This window comes from Mesoplodon densirostris, chromosome 1 (genome assembly GCF_025265405.1).
Source record: "Mesoplodon densirostris isolate mMesDen1 chromosome 1, mMesDen1 primary haplotype, whole genome shotgun sequence".
In the NCBI taxonomy this organism is placed as follows: Eukaryota; Metazoa; Chordata; class Mammalia; order Artiodactyla; family Ziphiidae; genus Mesoplodon; species Mesoplodon densirostris.
Genome location: NC_082661.1, coordinates 84,521,615 through 84,540,072, shown reverse-complemented (window position 1 = coordinate 84,540,072; position 18,458 = coordinate 84,521,615). Strand labels below are relative to the sequence as shown.

The window sequence follows — 18,458 nt, the reverse complement described above, 5'->3', positions numbered from 1 at the left end:
GCAAGCGTTTCTGTAGAACCAGTGAGGACTACCGGAGTTGATCTGCAGCTCACAGAAAAGGGACATAGGCTGTCAATCAGATATCTTACGACCCCTACAGTTTCTCCCTTTTAGAGGATTTAGTCAGTACACTTTCCATTACTTCTTACTGTTTTGGTATACTTAGTGTGTTTCTATTTCCAATCCAATGGCTTTACAATGCATCTTTCAGAATAACAATTATGATAGAGAAGTTAGTAACTTTTACATAAATGTACTAGACTATGTGGATGAAAACTCACATTTTTTTCTGCTATAGCACTTTTTTTTTTTTGGATGCAGATAAAGCTCATATATAACTTTTCCGCTCTTTGATCTAGCACAAGCTGTAATTTATAATTCTAAATACTTCAGTGGATTTACATTTTGGCAAGCATTTTTCATTTTTCATGGATGTTAGGCCTTTAGCGTCTTATGCTACATTGTGATGTTTGCTTCTTGTTTTGTAGGACACTTTATAGAATCGAAGAATAATAAAACATTGTACAGGCAAACAGCAGCCTAAAAATCTACAGAGACCCAATCTTGGTTGATATATAAAAGTGTAAATATTACTACGAAATGGGACAGTTCTGCATTTGTGTTTGATATCTATATTGGTTGCTATTGATTTCCACATGAGTGCACAGTAGTCTCCAATGACCCCACAGGCTCCAATGTTAAGAGAAAGGCCATAGGCCTCAAGGCTTGTAACAGATACTTCTTTTGTTTGTTTGTTTTGTTTCTACTCATCCACATGCCAGCACATGGAAGGACCTTTGTTCTTTTTTTCTCATTTGAAGAGGTATGTTTATAAACCGCCTTTTGGTAGCCCCTGGAAGCTCTGGGAGAGGTGAGCATTCCACGGAGATGCATTCTCGAGATGTCTCTCAGTGCTATCTCACTTTCTGCAGCTCCTGTCTCAGCCAGGATGGCAGGGGCTGCCCCAGTCTGTGCAGCAGCTTGGAGAGTTCCACGTTGTGGTCCCGATAGTAGCTGGATAAAAACACTCTGCTCTGAGATGGGAGGAGGAGATGAAAGGACATTTAATTTTGTTTTTTAAAGTATACTTCAAATACTTTGACGATGTTTACATCTGTGTCAAGTAAACCATGCTGGTTTAAAACTGATATTAAGCATGTGGACTATTTGTTTAGCACAATATAAACACAGTGACTCTGTTCTTCAAAATACACACTCCAAACACATATGCTGTTTTCACTAGGGAAAGGGTTTTCATATTAAACATGGGATTTATTTGTGCAGAATTAAATGTTCAAATAACTAGATTGAATTGCTAGAAATATAGCTGTAATAACTGATTGGGTCTAATATTATGCTCTATTAAAACTATCCTGGCTTTGGAATAAGAGTTGGGTTGGTAAATCTATAAAATAAAATACTCCTTTGTCATCATTAATTTACATTTAGATTTTAAAGGTAATATTTTCTTAAGAGCTCTTTTAAGGCATACACAAAATATTTACTGCTAAAACAGTACTATGGTAAACCTTAAAAATATAATAGGTAAACTAGGTAAACCTATAACCTGGTATATTTGTACTATTTGACCCAAGGAAGGAAAGGAATGCCTTATAAACTATCCTGACTTATAGGGAAGTAGATTTCCCTTCAATAAAGAAAAATAGTTTAATAATTGAAATTGTCAGAAATGGAAAGTGCTGTATTGTAAGATGGTGTTTAGTGGGGTTTATATGTAGTTTAAATGACCATTGTTGGGAATGTTGTGAAGGACGGATTTCTAAATCTGTATTTGTACCTCCCTGCTTTACACTATTCTGAGGTTTTAATTTAATTTAATTTTTTATTTTTATTATTATTTTTGGACCACACCGTGTGGCATGTGGGATCTTAGTTTTCCCGCCATGGGGTCTTAACCACTGGACCACCAGGGAAGTCCCTACTCTGAGGTTTTTAGTTGAGTTGAATCTTTAAAAAGTTTTTATTTAATTCCTTGTGCTAGTCTTTTAAAATGTCATATCTGGTACCCCATTTTAAAGGCCATAAAAAAACATCTTGTTTTATATTGATAATTGCTATGTAACATAGTGAGTTTTTTTTTTTTTTTTTGGTACGAGGGCCCCTCACTGTTGTGGCCTCTCCCGTTGCGGAGCACAGGCTCCGGACGCGCAGGCTCAGTGGCCATAGCTCACGGGTGCAGCCGCTCTGCGGCATGTGGAACCTTCCTGGACCGGGGCATGAACCCATGTCCCCTGCATCGGCCGGCGGACTCTCAACCACTGCGCCACCAGAGAAGCCCAGAAACATAGTGGTTTTTGTAGTCATTATGATCACTGGAACCAGGCTGACATTTGTGCTATATTCTAACCATCACTGAGATCAAGGGAGAACCCAAACCTTTGTCTCACTTCTGTTTTTGGTCTTCCATGGTCATTAGCTCTAAAACCACTGACAGGCCCAGCTGGTACACCCAGGCCAGAGAGAGGTGGAGACAAATCATATTCCCAGATACTCCATCTGGGGGCCTGATCATTTTGTGCCTCCTTTGCTGCCAGGCAGACCTGGAATCCAGGGCTGAGCCCTAGGCCTTTGTGCAGAGGCTAAGTTTCCAAACTTCCCCACTGTGTTTTCTCTTAAGGTCTTACTTTGCATTGTTCCTCTTTATGAGAGAAGCCCTGGAACAACAGCAGCCCCGGGGCTGCCCAGCGCCTGCCCTCTTGCTCCCTAGTATTTTCCATATGGCAAAGGATTCTCCAACATCTTAACTAATTTTAGAATTGAACCTCCTGGGATCAATACCTACCACACATTCCTTTGCAGTTTGGATCGTACCTCCTGATACTGAGGATTATCTCAACTATACCTCAACTTTTTGGTCTTTTTGGCATTATTTTCAAACCTGGCTGCCTGTATCAGTGCTACCTCTGTAGCCAAACCCTTGTCCTGTGCCCTATTATTTGTGTATGTTGGTTCCTGTAATCATGTCCCTATAATCAAGTACCCTTTCTTCTTGTTGCTCTGCTCTCTCATATGGCAAGATAACTGATATGAGATTTGTAAAGTACAACATGTCCTATTTGAGAGTCTAATATATTCAGGCCAAAAGTTACTAGGACAGAACTCAGTGATATGCAGGATTTATTGTACATACATTGTTATCTGACCATCATTCAGAAAGGGACTATTTTATTTTATTTATTTATTTTTTTGTGGTACGCGGGCCTCTCACCGTTGTGTCCTCTCCCGTTGCAGAGCACAGGCTCCGGACGCGCAGGCTCAGCGGCCATGGCTCACGGGCCCAGCCGCTCCGCGGCATGTGGGATCTTCCCAGACCGGGGCACGAACCCGCGTCCCCTGCATCGGCAGGCGGACTCTCAACCACTGCGCCACCAGGGAAGCCCCAGAAAGGGACTATTTTAGATGATAAATCACAGATAGGATATATGCTAAGTATGCCAACATAGTCTACTTCATGCAAACTCATGAAATTAATGTAATAAGAGGGAATAATAATATATGGTAAAAGAAGGAATCGTATAATAAATTCAATATCAGGTGGTTTATTGGCCTATTATTAAAGAATCTATTAAATGCTTCTGATTTGGAGAGGTCATAGACTTAGTGGTTCATTTAAAATGTCAGTTTTTATTCCCTTTCTACTATATATATATATATATATATATATATATTTTTTTTTTTTTTTTTTTTTTTTTTTTTTTTTTGCGGTACGCGGGCCTCTCACTGTTGTGGCCTCTCCCGTTGCGGAGCACAGGCTCTGGACGTGCAGGCTCAGCGGCCATGGCTCACGGGCCCAGCCTCTCCGTGGCATGTGGGACCTTCCCGGACTGGGGCACGAACCCATGTCCCCTGCACCGGCAGGCGGACTCTCAACCACTGCGCCACCAGGGAAGCCCCTCTACAATATATTTTGATAAACAAAATCAAAGTGGAAGTAGGCTAACAGCATTCTTAATTTCCAGGATCAAATGCATCCTACGATGTTTTGGTGATACTTGTGAGGAAGGGTTTTGGTGTTTTTCTGTAACAGAAGGAGAAGCAAGCAGTGTGGTGACAGTACTGCCTATTCGAATCTGTGTACACATTTGTGTTTCCATTACCTCCAGGAAGGACCCTTTACTCTTGCCTCCTCTCTGGGCACTATTTGCACAAAATCAGCTATTCTACTCCCTCAAATAAATCCAGTATGTATATGATATTGTGATATAATAAGAAATATATATTTGGTTTTTGACTCTGGTTCCTGGCACAGAGCTCCTAAATCCTTTGTAATTTCCTGAGTGACAGGGGTGTAAAGAGTGTCTTTTCTTATTTACAATAAGTTCCTTTAAACCTTATCTGAGTTTCTGAGTTTCTGCTAATGACTTGACTCTTATGGGCCCCCAGATAGCTTCAGATGGAGGCTGGTTGCTATAGAGGAACCAAACATATCATTAGAGGGTTGGAACTTTCAGCCCCTCCCTCTGACCTCCAGGGAAGGGAAGAGGGACAGGGATTGAGTTATTCACCAATAGACAATTATTTAATCAACCATGCTTGTGCAACGAAACCTCCGTAAGTCAGGGTTGGTAAATGCATCCATGTGCTGGGAGGGTGGTACACCCCAGACTCCACAGGGACAGAGAAGCTCCTGTGCTCAGGACCCTTCTGGACCTTGTCCTAAGTACCTCTTTGTTTATAATAATAGGAAGTAAAGTGTTTCCCTGGGTTGTGTGAGTCATTATAGCAAATCATAAAACCTGATGAGGGGATCATGGGAACCCCTGATTTGTAGCCAAGTTGGACAGAAGTGTGAGTAACCTGGGAACCCACTACTTGTTACTGGAGTCTGAAGGGGGCAGTTCTGTGGGGCTGAGCCCTTAATCTGTGGGGCTACACTAACCCTGAATAGTTAGTGTCAGAATTGGATTAAACTGCAGGATACCTAGCTGGTGTCTGCAGAAAACTGGAGAATTGGTTGGTATGGAAAACTCACACATTTGGTGTCAGAGGTGTTTGAGAAAAAATATCTTAGGGATGTATTACACAGTAATCTTGTTGGGAGATATGGAGATAATGATATCCTGAAAAGTTATGTTTTTCTTATCTTTCTCTACCACAAACTTAATATTATGTCTCAGTATGTGTTTGATAGGAGTGAAATAAAATACTAAGAAAGATGTTCTACAGTGTCTTGAATGTTTTAGTTTTAATAAATATATAGAGAGATAGCTTTGACATACATGAAAATGAGATACTTTATATTACTGTCTTGAAATACAATGGGAATTGCCCTTGAATATTTATTAATATGTAAGGTTTGTTTTCATAGTGCTCTGAAGGTATATTTTAATAACCCACCAAAGAAAATTGGAGTTCTGAGAATGCAATTTGTTTATCAAAAGAACAAGAACCTCCACAATGCCTTTTAGATAGAATTTAATTGTGAGCTTAGTGAGCTTAGCTTGTTAGAGGCTCTGTCTCTATCAGGTTGGAAAAAAGGTCCTTAAAGTCTTCAAGTATTAAAAAGTATCCAGACAAGTTCATACCATGTTAGGATTCTCAGACCACTGCAGGATTCTTAGTTACCATAATATATTAAACATTGTGGGAAAACGATGCCAAATAATGTCTTAATTTTTGAGTTAAAAAAAATTTTTTTACAAAATCAATCTACTTGCATTCTTATGTCCAAACTATATGTTAACTGGACTGATTATGAAATCAAAATGATATTAATAAATTTTAATATATGTGAAATAAGCTTTAAAGTAAATATATAGCATCTACAAAGTGGGAAAACTGTAGCTTTAAGTGATCACTATGTCACCATTTGGAACAGAATAAACACGAAACGCTACATACCTACTGCTAAGTTTGGGTGTCTCCATTCTCCACAGCCTAAATTATCTGCTAGTATGTTATACATTTGGGAAATATATTCATTCTTTCATCTTATTAATGTATTAACAGTTCAAAACTTAGTATACCAATAATTAATGTTATTATGCAGGCCACACTTACTACTAGAGAGTGACTTAGACAGTGAAAATAAAATCTTTTGGGCCTATTTTCAATTTCCAGTTGATATATTTCCTGCCTTGGTTTCAGTTAACATTTTTAGTGCTAAAATTTCTGTGAATGTATCACTCTTTTTGGAATGAGATGTTGCCTTCTTCGTTCTGATTCAAAATGGCAAATTCTATTGTTTTCTTTTATTTTTGCATGACAGGTAAGATAATTACTGGAAAAAGCAAAACAAGCAACCTGAATGCATTCTAATCCAAATGTCACTTTTAATTTTTATAAAGGGTGAATTTTTATTTTAATCACTTTTCTAAGAAAATAGATATATTTTTATGTATCATTTTGCTTATTTAGTTTGTATTTTTAAGCTCTATACTTACCTCAGGATCCATTGGAGGGTATTTTCTTCCTTTGCTCTTTCCAAGGCATTTTGTTTTACCTTCTTCCAGTAATTGACACCAGAAACCTTTATGAGAATCAAACCTAAAAAAATAAAAAATACAAAGAACAAAAAAGTATTTTTCAAGCAAGTATTTTTAATTATTTGGATATTAATCTATAACCAAGGAAACTGGCATATTTTTTGACTGCATCACTTTACATAAAGTCTTTTGGCATACTTCTGAATTCTCAGTCCATCTGTCATATTTGTGAGTTTGCCAGATTTCTAATAGAAAAACTGTCAGCAGAAGGTCTCCTATTAATAGAAATTAATAAGCCTACCTCCTTCATCTGGAAGGAAAAAGTTTTATAAATGTCAAGCCCATTCTTTCCCTTTGCAGGTTTTAAAAATGACAAGTCAGTCTTCATATCTACGGATTTACACAGTACTTGTACCATTCAGTTACAGGTTAATAGAAGAAGAGGTTTTGGTGTGTCATGGAGTGATGAATTTCAGGAGTCTCTAGCTCTAATCCATTAAATTTTTTTCCAGAGACACTTCCTTATTTTGGTATGAGCTCTGTATTAAAGTAATAACACCTATAAAAAAGATTTTCATGACATAATTGTAATAAACATAATAGTAGCACATTAAACTTATATTTTAGTTTACCAAAATATTTCATATAACCCTTTCTCATTTGAGCTTTTCTTATAACCCCTTAATGATATGGAGTATAGCATTTGTCCCATTTAATGGCACTTAGCACAGCGTCTGGCTCTTCGTGAACACTCACCAACTGTTAGTTGAATAAAAAAATGAGAAAGAAGGAAGTGCTTGTCAAGGTTTATTTATCTTGGACTATATACTTTTTCAGTATGCAGGTGACAACTCAAGTCTAAGCCTCCTGACCCTAGGTAGAGGGCGTTTTTTCTTCACTGGTCTCTGGATATGTTCTGTATTATCATTCATTATGAATAAATAGTAATTTCCATGCTTGAATATAAAAGTGAAAGTAACAGCAATGATGATTCTTTCACATGGCTTTTGTTATTCAACAATTCTATTGCTATAATTTTTTCTTCATTAGAAAGAATTATCATTTAGGGCCACCTTTTCCTTTTGTCTTTAATTCATACTACTTCCCAGAATGCTGCTTCTAACTTTTTCTTAAAACTATAGTGTAAACAATGAACAACTGGAAATTGAAATTAAAATATTTAAATTAGCGTAAAAACATGAAATACCTAGGGATAAATTTAGCACAAAATGTATGCAAGATCTGTACAATGAAAACGACAGTTGTTAAGTGAAATTACAGAAGACATAAACAAAAAAGAGCTATACCATGTTCACAGATCAGAAGACTAAATATTTTAAAAATATCTGTCTCATCTCCAGATTTATCTAGATATTCAATGTGAGTCCAAAACTCCAGTGGACTTTTTTTTTTGGTAGAAATTGAAAAAATGATTATAAAATGTATATGGAGATACAAGCTAATAATTTGTTTTAGACAAGCTAAAACAATTTGAAAGAGAAGATCAAAGTTGGAGATCTTATACTATTTAGTTTCAAGATTTACTATAGTGCCACAGTAATCAAGGCTGTGTAGTATTGGCACCAATGGGTCAATGAACAAAATAGAATCTAGAAACGGACCAACACATCTACTGTCAACTGATTTTCAAAAGTAGGTGCCACAGTAGTTCAATGGGAAAGGACAGTCTTTTAAATAAATTGAACTGGAAAAATTGGATATCTATATGGAAAATATGAACACTGACCTCACACTGTATATGAAAATTAACTTGAAATGAAATCTCATTTCATGAATGAGCTAAGAGCTAAACTGTAAGAATTCTGGAAGTAAACATAGGAAAAAACACATAGAAAATTTTTGGGTTAGGCAAAGACTTCTTAGGATGAATGATAAAAGAATAATGATAATTTTGAATACATCAAAATTTAAACTTGCTTTTCTAAAACACTTAAGAAAATGAAAAGAGAAACCACATGTTGGGCAAAAATATTTGTAAAATGTTAATCTAATAAAGGACTTATATTCAGAATATACAACTGAACTCAATAAAAAAAATGACATTACCAATAAAAATTGAGTAAAAGATTGGAATAGACACTTTATCAAAAACATAGATGCATGACCAATAAACAAATGCAAATTTGCTCAGTATCATTAGTCATTAAGAAAATGCAAATTAAAATCACAAATGAAATACCACTAGATACTAGAATGACTTAACTTAAAAAGACCAATACCAAGTGTTGGCAAAGATGTGGAACAGCTAGAACTGTTACACCTTTTGGTAGAAATTTAAGATATTACAGACACTTTGGAAACTTTCTTATAAAGTTAAATATGTAATTACTATATGACCCACTAATTCCATTTCTAGGTCTTTATCCAAAAGAAATGAAAATATATGTCCACACAAAGATCTGTACACAAATGTTCGTGGTAGCTTCATTCATAGTAGCCCCCAAGTGGAAGCAACCCTATGTCCATCAACTGGTGAAAGGATAAACAAATTGTGGTATATCCATAAAATGGAGTACTACTGAACAATAAAAAAACCCCAATTACTGATAGATGTAACAACAAGGAGGAATGTCAAAAGCATTATGCTAAGTGAAAGAAAGTAGAAGAGTGGTTGCTAGGGCTCCAGGGGTGAGGGGAAAGGACTGACTGCAATAGAGCATGTGGAAACTTTGGATTCATGGAAATGTTCTATATCTTGATTGTGATGGTGTATACAACAGTACACGTTTGTCAAAATTCATCAAACTGTACAATTAAAATGGGTGGATTTTATTATATGTAAATTACACATCAGTAAAGCTGATTTAAAATTATATTGTGATTGAATGTGTGATTGGAGAGTAGTCTTTCTGTAGCTAATGTTGTAGACTTTATAACTATAGCCCTATGAAAAGAAGGCAAACCTATATCTCTGTCTCTGCCCTGCTTTGGATATTAGAGACACTAAAGGATTACTCGCATCTTACTTGTGCAAAGCCCATTTCTGATCATTATTAAAGCAATTGTGTGGGATCAAGACACAATATGATGTATCTCCATGTTGTTTATATTCTTGTTTGCATCTGTAAGGCAACTGAATAAATGTTTCATAGAGGTTTAAGAAAGGAGAGCATTAATAAATCAACTAACGTCAATAAAATAAATAAATTTAAAAAATAGAGACGATGATTGAAATAATCTATACACGAAAGCTGGGAAGCTCTAACACATCAACATTTCTGGAAGTCTGCTATTGATAAAACATTTTTCATGAACATTTTGATATTGGTAATTTCCATAACTGAATTATGACTCATTTTAAGTATTTAAATGATCAAAATCCAGAATCCAGACTAGCTATTATTATGGTTTTTTTTACTAATATACCTAACTATAGATACATGTCTGCAACATACACATGCCTTATGTTAAAATGAGCAGCTTTCTGACAGAATGTTTCTTTAAGAAACGCTAACTTCACACATATTAAAATTAAAAATCAAAAGAAAAATAGGTTTTTCTTTCGCCTCTGCTAATTGATTACATCTCATGCAGTGGGCTGTCATGCTGGGCTTTATTGATAAAAATGTGTGTCTGTGGAGCTGACACCTAGCCCAGACATCTGTAAGTTCTGTAAGCATAAGTTCACAAGCAGTGGTGTAACTGTATCATAGTGGAAACAAAAAGGAGAGGAAGGTAGAAGAGAGATCATATTATTTTTCAGGTTGCCTGAGAAGGTGAGGGATTGGTGTTGATGAAGGACCTTGTGAGCAATTCAGAGCCCAAGTGGAGAAGCTTGACATGAGATGGAGAAAGATCTTCTCCCACATCTTTTCAGAATATCAGCAGTGTCCCTCTGAAAATTAGCCTCAGGACTACTAATATCTGGTAGAACAGCAAGGAAACAACCTTTTTGTGTAGGCACTGGCAGCTAGTCATTTCGTGTGGTAACTAGTAATGGCTAGGATCCTCTTTAAAGGCTTTCAGGAAGAGAACATTTTGGAGAAAATTTTATGTGTTGTTTAGTGTCTCTCCATGGTTATCCCTTCCTAGAGGTAGGGATACTTTATCATTGTGTACCCAGAGTCATGCCATAATAGTCATTCAATAAATCTTTGTTGAATTAAAGAAAAAGCGAGAATGCACTGGTTCTTAAGTTTGTGTGGAGTATTACCTGGGGAAGTTTAGAAATAACTGGAAGAGACTTGTGGGCATGAACAATCAAGATTCTCCAATGATTCAGCCTCCAACTAGTAACATCTCTATATTAATGAAAATGTGACCTTCATTTTCTCCTTGGGCAGGTGAATCCCAGGGAACATTCAGATTACACTTAGAAGGTGCAAGAATGTTTGAAATGTCTTTACATTGAAATAACATTTCTGTGAACGAATACTGAATTGTGTGGATATGCCAAATTTTCTTAAATCCATTTATCAGATTGATTCCAGCTTTTGGCTATTATGAATAATGCTGTGGTGAGCAATTCTTTGTGGACCTAGGTTTTCATTTCTTTTGGGGTAGATTCCTAGGAGTGGAATTGGATTATTTGTAAACTTCTGTTTAATTTTTTAAGAAACTGCAAAACTGCTTTTCTAAAGTGGCCATATATTATACATTACCATCAGCAATATATGAGGTTTCCAGTTTCTCCACATTCTTACCAACATTTGGTATTGTCTTTTGGATTATAGCCATTCTAATAGTATCTCAATGTAGCTTTAATTTGCATATCACTGTGATTACACATTTATTATGCAAAGTGACAATGTGTCTGGAGATGGATTATTTTTATTTATTTTTTAGCATGTTTCAAAATTTATTCTTTTTTATTGCTGAATAGTATTCCATTGGATGTACTGATATATATCACATTTTTATTTGTTTTTTTAAATTGAGGTATAGTTAATTTACAATGTTGTGTTAATTTCTGCTGTACAGCAAAGTGACTCACTTATACCTACATATACATTCTTTTTTATATTCTTTTCCATTATGGTTTATCCCAGGACATTGACTATAGTTCTCTGTGCTATACAGTAGGACCTTCTTGTCCATCCATTCTATATGTGATAGTTTGCATCTACTAACCCCAAACTCCTAGTCCATCCTCTGCCCTCCCCCCTTCCCCTTGGCAACCACCAGTCTATTCTCTATGTCCGTGATTCTGTTTCTGTTTCATTGATAGGTTCATTCCACATATAAGTGGTATCATATGGTATTTGTCTTTTTCTTTCTGACTTACTTCACTTAGTATGATAATCTCTGGTTACATCCATGTTTCTGCAAATGGCATTATGTCATTTTCTATGGCTGAGCAATATTCCATTATATGTATACACCATATCTTCTTTATCCATTCATCTGTCAATGGACATTTAGGTTGTTTCCATGTCTTGGCTATCATGAATAGTGCTGCTATGAAAGGCTGCCTGTATCTTTTTGAATGATAGTTTTCTCTGGATATATGCTCAGGAATGGGATTGCTGGATCATATGGTAATTCTACTTTTAGTTTTCTGAGGAACCTCCATAATGTTTTCCATAGCAGCTGTACCAACTTGCATTCCCACCAACGGTGTAGGAGGGTTCCCTTTTCTCCACACCCTCTCCAGCATTTGTTATTTGTAGACTTTTTTTTAATATAAATTCATTTATTTTATTTATTTTTGGCTGCATTGGGTCTTTGTTGCTGTGCGTGGGCTTTCTCTAGCTATGGTGAGCGGGGGCTACTCTTCATCGCGGTGCACAGGCCTCTCACTGTGGTGGCCTCTCCTGTTGCGGAGCACGGGTTCTAGGCGCATGGGCCTCAGTAGTTGTGGCTCGTGGGCTCTAGAGCACATGCTCAGTAGTTGTGGCTCACGGGCTTAGTTGCTCTGCAGCGTGTGGGATCCTCCCAGACCAGGGCTTGAACCCGTGTCCCCTGCATTGGCAGGTGGAGTCTCAACCACCGCGCCACCAGGGAAGCCCTATTTGTAGACTTTTTGATGATGGCTGTTCTGACTGGTGTGAGATGGTACTTCATTGCAGTTTTGATTTGCATTTCTGTAGAAATGGATTCTTTTGATAATGTCTGAGACAACTTAAAAAGCTCATTTTAAGATTTCAGTTTTTTAAAGGAAGTATTGATACCTCCTCTTGTTATATTATTCATTAGTAAAAATTTACAATATTGTTTTTCTCTGGTTCTTGTGCCAATTTTTAAAAAATATTTTACTTATTTATTATATTTTTATGGCGGGCATGGGGGATCTTTGTTGAGGCATGACGGATCTTTCATTGTGGTGCGCAGTTTTCTCTCTAGTTGTGGCGTGCAGTCTCCAGAGCACGTGGGCTCTGTAGTTTGCGGCATGTGGCCCCTCTAGCTGAGGAGCGCGAGCTCAGTAGTTGTGGTGCGTGGGATTAGTTGCCCTGTGCGCGGCATGTGGGATCTTAGTTCCCCGACCAGGGATTGAACCCATGTCCCCTGCATTGGAAGGTGGATTCTTTACCACTGGACCGCCAGGGAAGTCCCTCTTGTGCCAATTTGAAGAGCTTAATAAATTGACAGTGTAGGCTCCAGAGGAATGATTGTGTTTCAATCCTGCCTCCTCAACTTACTTGCTGAGTGACTTTTGGCTAAGCTTTTCTGTGCCCCAGTTTTTGTAGCTGAAAAGTGGAGCTAATAGTGTCTATCACATAGTATTGTTATAAAGCAATATATATAAAATATTTAGAACATATAAACATATACTGATTTTGAAATGTTATAAGCACTTTTAAAAACAAATTTATATGAAATTGGAGTAGATTATTTTCTTCTTTTTCACTTCCTAGCATTTCTAGCTGTTTCATAGGTAATCTAGAGAACCAGCAGATTTTAGCTACTATGGCTACTGTTTTTTGCGACTAAAAAAAAGTTTTAATTTGGCACAATTTTACTCAAACTCATCTAAAAAGGGAAAGAATTCCTAGACAATATAAATTTGGTTGCCAGGGGAAGTAATATTAGAAACAGCTGAAGCAGCTTCAGTTCTTTATGACTTAGTTAAGCCCCATCCACAGAACAAAACAAAACAAACACAAAATCTTCATTCAACTCCTGGCCTTCAAATCCTTATTGTCCATTTATTGAAATTTTCATTGTAAATTATTATTAAAAATTCATATAACTCAGTCTGGTTTCATTCATGTTAATAAACAGGTTAATTGACTGAGAAATAAAGATGTCAGGTTCAGTATTCACTAGTATTTAACTAGTACTTGTAAGTGGGAAGACTCCTGTCACAGTCATTGATGTCTGGTATAATTCTGAATGGATATATTCATGGGAAAATTAAAAGTTTACATTTTTCATTTTAGTTTATACAAATTAGCACAATTCCATGCTGAGCATTACTTTTCCTGCTTTTTAAATGATTAGACAGCTTTTAAACACTAAAAACATAATATGCAAGCTAAAATAATGTTAGTATTATCAATGTTATTTATAATTTAGGGATTAGGGTTATGTTGAACAAGAATTGTAAAATGTGAATTTACTTAATTGAATGAGAGAGTTCCCATTTATATTTTTTAAAGCTTAAACTGCTTATTTCAGATCACAACCACACTCACTAAGAAAATCAGATTTTTACGGATTCAATATATCATTTAAAATCCATGATGACAGTACTAAGTGATTTTAAGATATCATAGACCATCCATGACTGTGTGAAATTTGGAAGTCTTGAACACTTCTGTAGTGATTGTGGAAAAGAAAAAATAACACTCAACAATAGAAATTTATTGCCATTTTTCTTGAAAATAGTTTTGAAGTTGGAGCTTTTTAAATATTGAAGACAATCAATTTATAGATCTCTTAAACTGGAGTACTCTTTCATGCCAAGACTGTATGGTAAAACCTTTGCATAGACCTAGTTTGATTCATTTATTCTACTGTGTGCAAAGAACTGGATTTATGTGGTTAGTTGAGAATTCATATCTGTTTGCAGTGCAGTACGTTCTTCGAAGGCTTTAAATAATTTTTTTTAAACTACCAAAGAGGTAGTCTTAACTATCATTAGCAGGAAAAATATGAAGCAATAAATGACATTCCTGTGAACATACATTTTCTACACCCAGTCATCTCCAAGATCTCCAAGTAAGAAACAACTTACCAGTACAATTAGTTTAATAAGAATAACTAAATTTTGAGGGCAGGATTCAGAACAATTGCAAAGGGCATGGATGAAGGAGGATTTAGACCTAAGTCAATGACATGAAGTTCCAAATATTCTACAACAGGTACAACTGCTGGTTTTTACAAGGTGTGTCAGGCTAATTGATTGACAAGAAAATATAAAAAGAAACGGATGGCAGTACATTATGTATCAGCAGGGTGAGTAGGCAGCCCTGCTGGACCAGAAACTGTGGTTTCAGAGACTACACACATCTTATCTTGCTACTTCACCCACTGAGCCCCCAATAAGGTTACAGAATCATATAAGGGGTAATTTTAGCCAGATACATCCCAGGTGCAAAGTGACCCATAGTCCTTTGTATACAGTACGTTGCTTTGATATTACTTCTCTTAAGTTTACACTCCCTTTACCCTTGGAGGTGAATAAAAAGCTTGCTGCTGAGCTGGATGCTCAGGGGACAGATACACAGCATGCAGGTCAAGGACCATTCCATAAGAAAAAGAGATTATGTTTTTATATGAGTACTCCACTTCTTTCTGAAATACAGTACTTTGCTATATACTCTATAAAAAAGACCCAAAGATAAGCCAACTTGAAATAGAAAACTGTTTAGAAAATAAAAACTTTCTTTTCTAAGAGATACTTAAAAGGATATAAAGCAGAAAGTGGACTCTAATTTCTAACTAAAGCTGAATTCACTCAGCTTTCTTTAAGGTCAAGCTGAAAGTTAAATACCTAAGGCTTGTGTCTGTGTTGGTACTTTAACTAAGCTCTCCAAATCTCTGATAGGATTCACACTATAGAAAACAGAGAGGTTAGAAGGTTAATAGTAACAACAAAGTAAATGACTCTCAGGAAGGAAGCGCAAAACTCTCGAGTTCCACCTACTCCTTTGTCCTCTAGATCAACATATCTCTTACATGTGTCTCTACATATGATTTATGCAAGATGTACGCAGTATTTGATGGTTTTCTGCAAACCTTTTTCTGTAAGGGACAGTGAAAGGTAAAGGAATCTTGTCTCTCACTTTCTAAACTGCTATAGCATAAGGAGTACAATGAAAAGAGAAAATCAGCTGATCTACAGAACTGAGTTTTATACTGAGAGATACAATGGAAGAATTACACACTGCAGTCTTAATAGGTTTTTTTAAGGCTCAGTCTATGACCCTAAAATTAAATATATATATTACAGTGAGAGCCAAGTCCACAGTTCATCCAGCTCAGGATCTCCCAGTTGCTTGTTCCAGTTGCATGTGAAATAGGAACAAACACAACCTTGAGACATAGGATTGCCAACCATTATAAATGGACAAAGTCAGATGGAGGTCTTATTTAAAATGCTAAATGAACCCCAGAGTCAGGATTAAGGTGAGGCAAGAGAGGCACCTTGGCTGAAAAATTTTAGGAGCCGCTCACTCTCGGGTATTTGTGGGGTCCTGAGGGTGAGTGCCTCCTTAAATTCTAGTGCTTCTCTTGCCTCACCCTGGCCCCCACCCTGATGGAGTTGACTATCTAAGAAAATCAGTGGGAACCAGCAAAAGAAAACCAAACCAGAGCTGTAACTGCTGAGGCCTCTGAAGAAGAGGTGGCAGGGTCAGTCATACAGTGGGTAAAGACTAGCAAAAAATGGAATTAAGTGTAGAAGTAATAATAGCACCTTTCTCTCTGCCTGTTCAGTCGTCTATTGGGCTATTTCTTGCTGTATGACATTGGTTTTTGAAAATTACACAGAAGAGAGAGCAGTTCATAAATCACCTAGTTCAAGAATTCTTTTTAATACTTCCAAGAGGTCTCACTATTGTCTGTTATATAGGCTCAGTGCTTACCAACTTAAAGTAGCCTCTTTTAAGGTTAGTTGTTGCTATTAAGATTTGCAACTGTTTTGTTCCTCTCTTTTCCTTCCAGGGGAAATCTTTCCTAGTTAGAAATCAATAGAGGATTTTGGACATTTCTTTCCAAACTGTTGAAATGTTCTTTCTCAAGTGGTTAATATCAACTGGAAAATAATCAGTGTGTAAGGAACAGCTAACTTGACAGCTGTGTCACCAAACTACAATTTCTTTAAAATCAGTTCTCTGCTGAAACTTCAATAAATTAATTAGAATATAAACTTACGTTAAAGCTTCTGAGTAATTATAATGAGGAGAGACTCCTAGAAACTTCTGTACTTCATCCATCACTGTAGCAGGATCAGTTCTTAGCTGTTGCCCATCAATAATTAGCAACTAAATTAACAAGGAAATAAAAAAAAAACAATGCACATTGAAAAAAGACATGTAACTGCATAATTTAAAAATTCTGCACTCTGAATTTATTCAATGAGAGACTGAGGGGACTTGTGTGCATTGCTGTTAAGACTTAACCAGGCCATCCTCATTAATGACCTGGAACAAAAAATAAATCACACTAATTAAATGTGCTCACGTTTTGTAGTCCGAGAAGTCCTGCAAACACTATGAAAACAAAAAAGCCATTTGAGGGTAACAAGAGAGCTTAAGAAATGTGACTACAAAATCACAAATGGAAACCAAGTTTAAAAACAGATAAAACAATGATTCCATGATTCAAGGTGGGAAGGAGCATTGCAGGAAGAAGAAAAGTGACCAGATCAGGTACAGTGAGACAGAGGACATGGCCATTCTCCATGATTCCAGTCAAAGGAGTAGCACTGTAATGTTTTAAGAAATATTTTGATAATCCATTTGGAGAAAAAGATAAGACTGCCGGAAAGCCTGAAAGGAAACAGAAGTTCCTCAACAGACTAAAGGCAAGAATTTGCTTGTTACTCTGGTGAGGGAAGGGGGTGGTCCCAGCAAGATAAAATGACAGGAGGCCATGATGAAGGGCCATAAAGCCTGGAAAGCAGCTCTTGCTCACACCTCTTCTCCAATATTTCTATTTAGTCTCTACCAGCATCGTTCATTAGAACTTTCTCTGTTGATGGACACGTTCAACGGCTGTAGTATCTAACTGGTGGCTATTGAACATTTGAAATGTGGCTAATGTGATTGAGAAACTTAATTTTTAATTTTATATAATTTTAATAAAAATTTAAATAGCCATATATGGTTGCATATATGGTATATTATGGCTAGCATGTTTCTAGACACACAGGCATATACTGTGTCTGATGTGACAAGACTGCTTTATGCAATCCAGTAGGGGCTGATTTTGTAATCTAGGCTAATGCTAGGCAAAAGAGAGAAGCAAGGAAGCCAAGGAAAACATAGGACTTGTGAAAAATGCAGCAAGGTGGTTCAAAGGGAAATAACGGCACTTAATTAAGCAAAACAATATTTGCCTTGTTTGGTTAAGAGGTTCTCAAGCTTTATTCTCAGAATAAGAATCAGTAGTATCAAGCTTCTGATGCTCTTTACAATCAGGAAGGGTATGCACTAGAAAATAGGGCAGGGAGAATTATCCTGAAATACTTCTAGAAAGAAGAGTAGATAGTTTTTCTACCTCTGCCTATTACTGTTTGCCAGAGTCTCACTTACAACTAAAGAGTAAAGGCTAGTAATGTTTTAATGAGTAAAAATCTCCTCTAGCCTAGAGGCAAAGTCACTAGCCTAGAGGAACCAGCAAAAGAAAACCAAACCAGAGCTGTAAACTTAATGAGATTGTAACATGATGTAGATTCTTATTGCTCAGTACCTGAAAGGGAGGGAAATAAATAAGCCATCTCTCGATGTGGCTGGCATACCAGCCTGGGACCAAACATCTCTTCTGCAAGGCTCTAAGTTCAGAGGATGCACGGGGCCCAGCTGAGATCACTTCGTAGAAGCTAAACTTCAGAGCTGCGGGGTCTTCATGTGATCGCTGATGCTATGATGAAAAGGTGGATGATTA

At 36.7% G+C, this 18,458-nt stretch overlaps 1 protein-coding gene across 1 annotated transcript in view; it reads right to left on the bottom strand.

The window, feature by feature from the left end:
• Nucleotides 1-914: 914 nt before the first annotated feature.
• The window catches only part of LOC132483448 (bifunctional heparan sulfate N-deacetylase/N-sulfotransferase 3), a 153,133-nt gene continuing 135,589 nt past the window's right edge, over nucleotides 915-18,458 (bottom strand). Inside the window, exons 10-13 of the mRNA XM_060088733.1 lie at nucleotides 18,264-18,434; nucleotides 16,725-16,834; nucleotides 6,405-6,507; nucleotides 915-1,034 (exon numbers count right to left, since the gene is read on the bottom strand). Coding sequence (XP_059944716.1) covers nucleotides 915-1,034; nucleotides 6,405-6,507; nucleotides 16,725-16,834; nucleotides 18,264-18,434 — 504 coding nt within the window. The remainder of the gene's footprint in view (nucleotides 1,035-6,404; nucleotides 6,508-16,724; nucleotides 16,835-18,263; nucleotides 18,435-18,458) is intronic.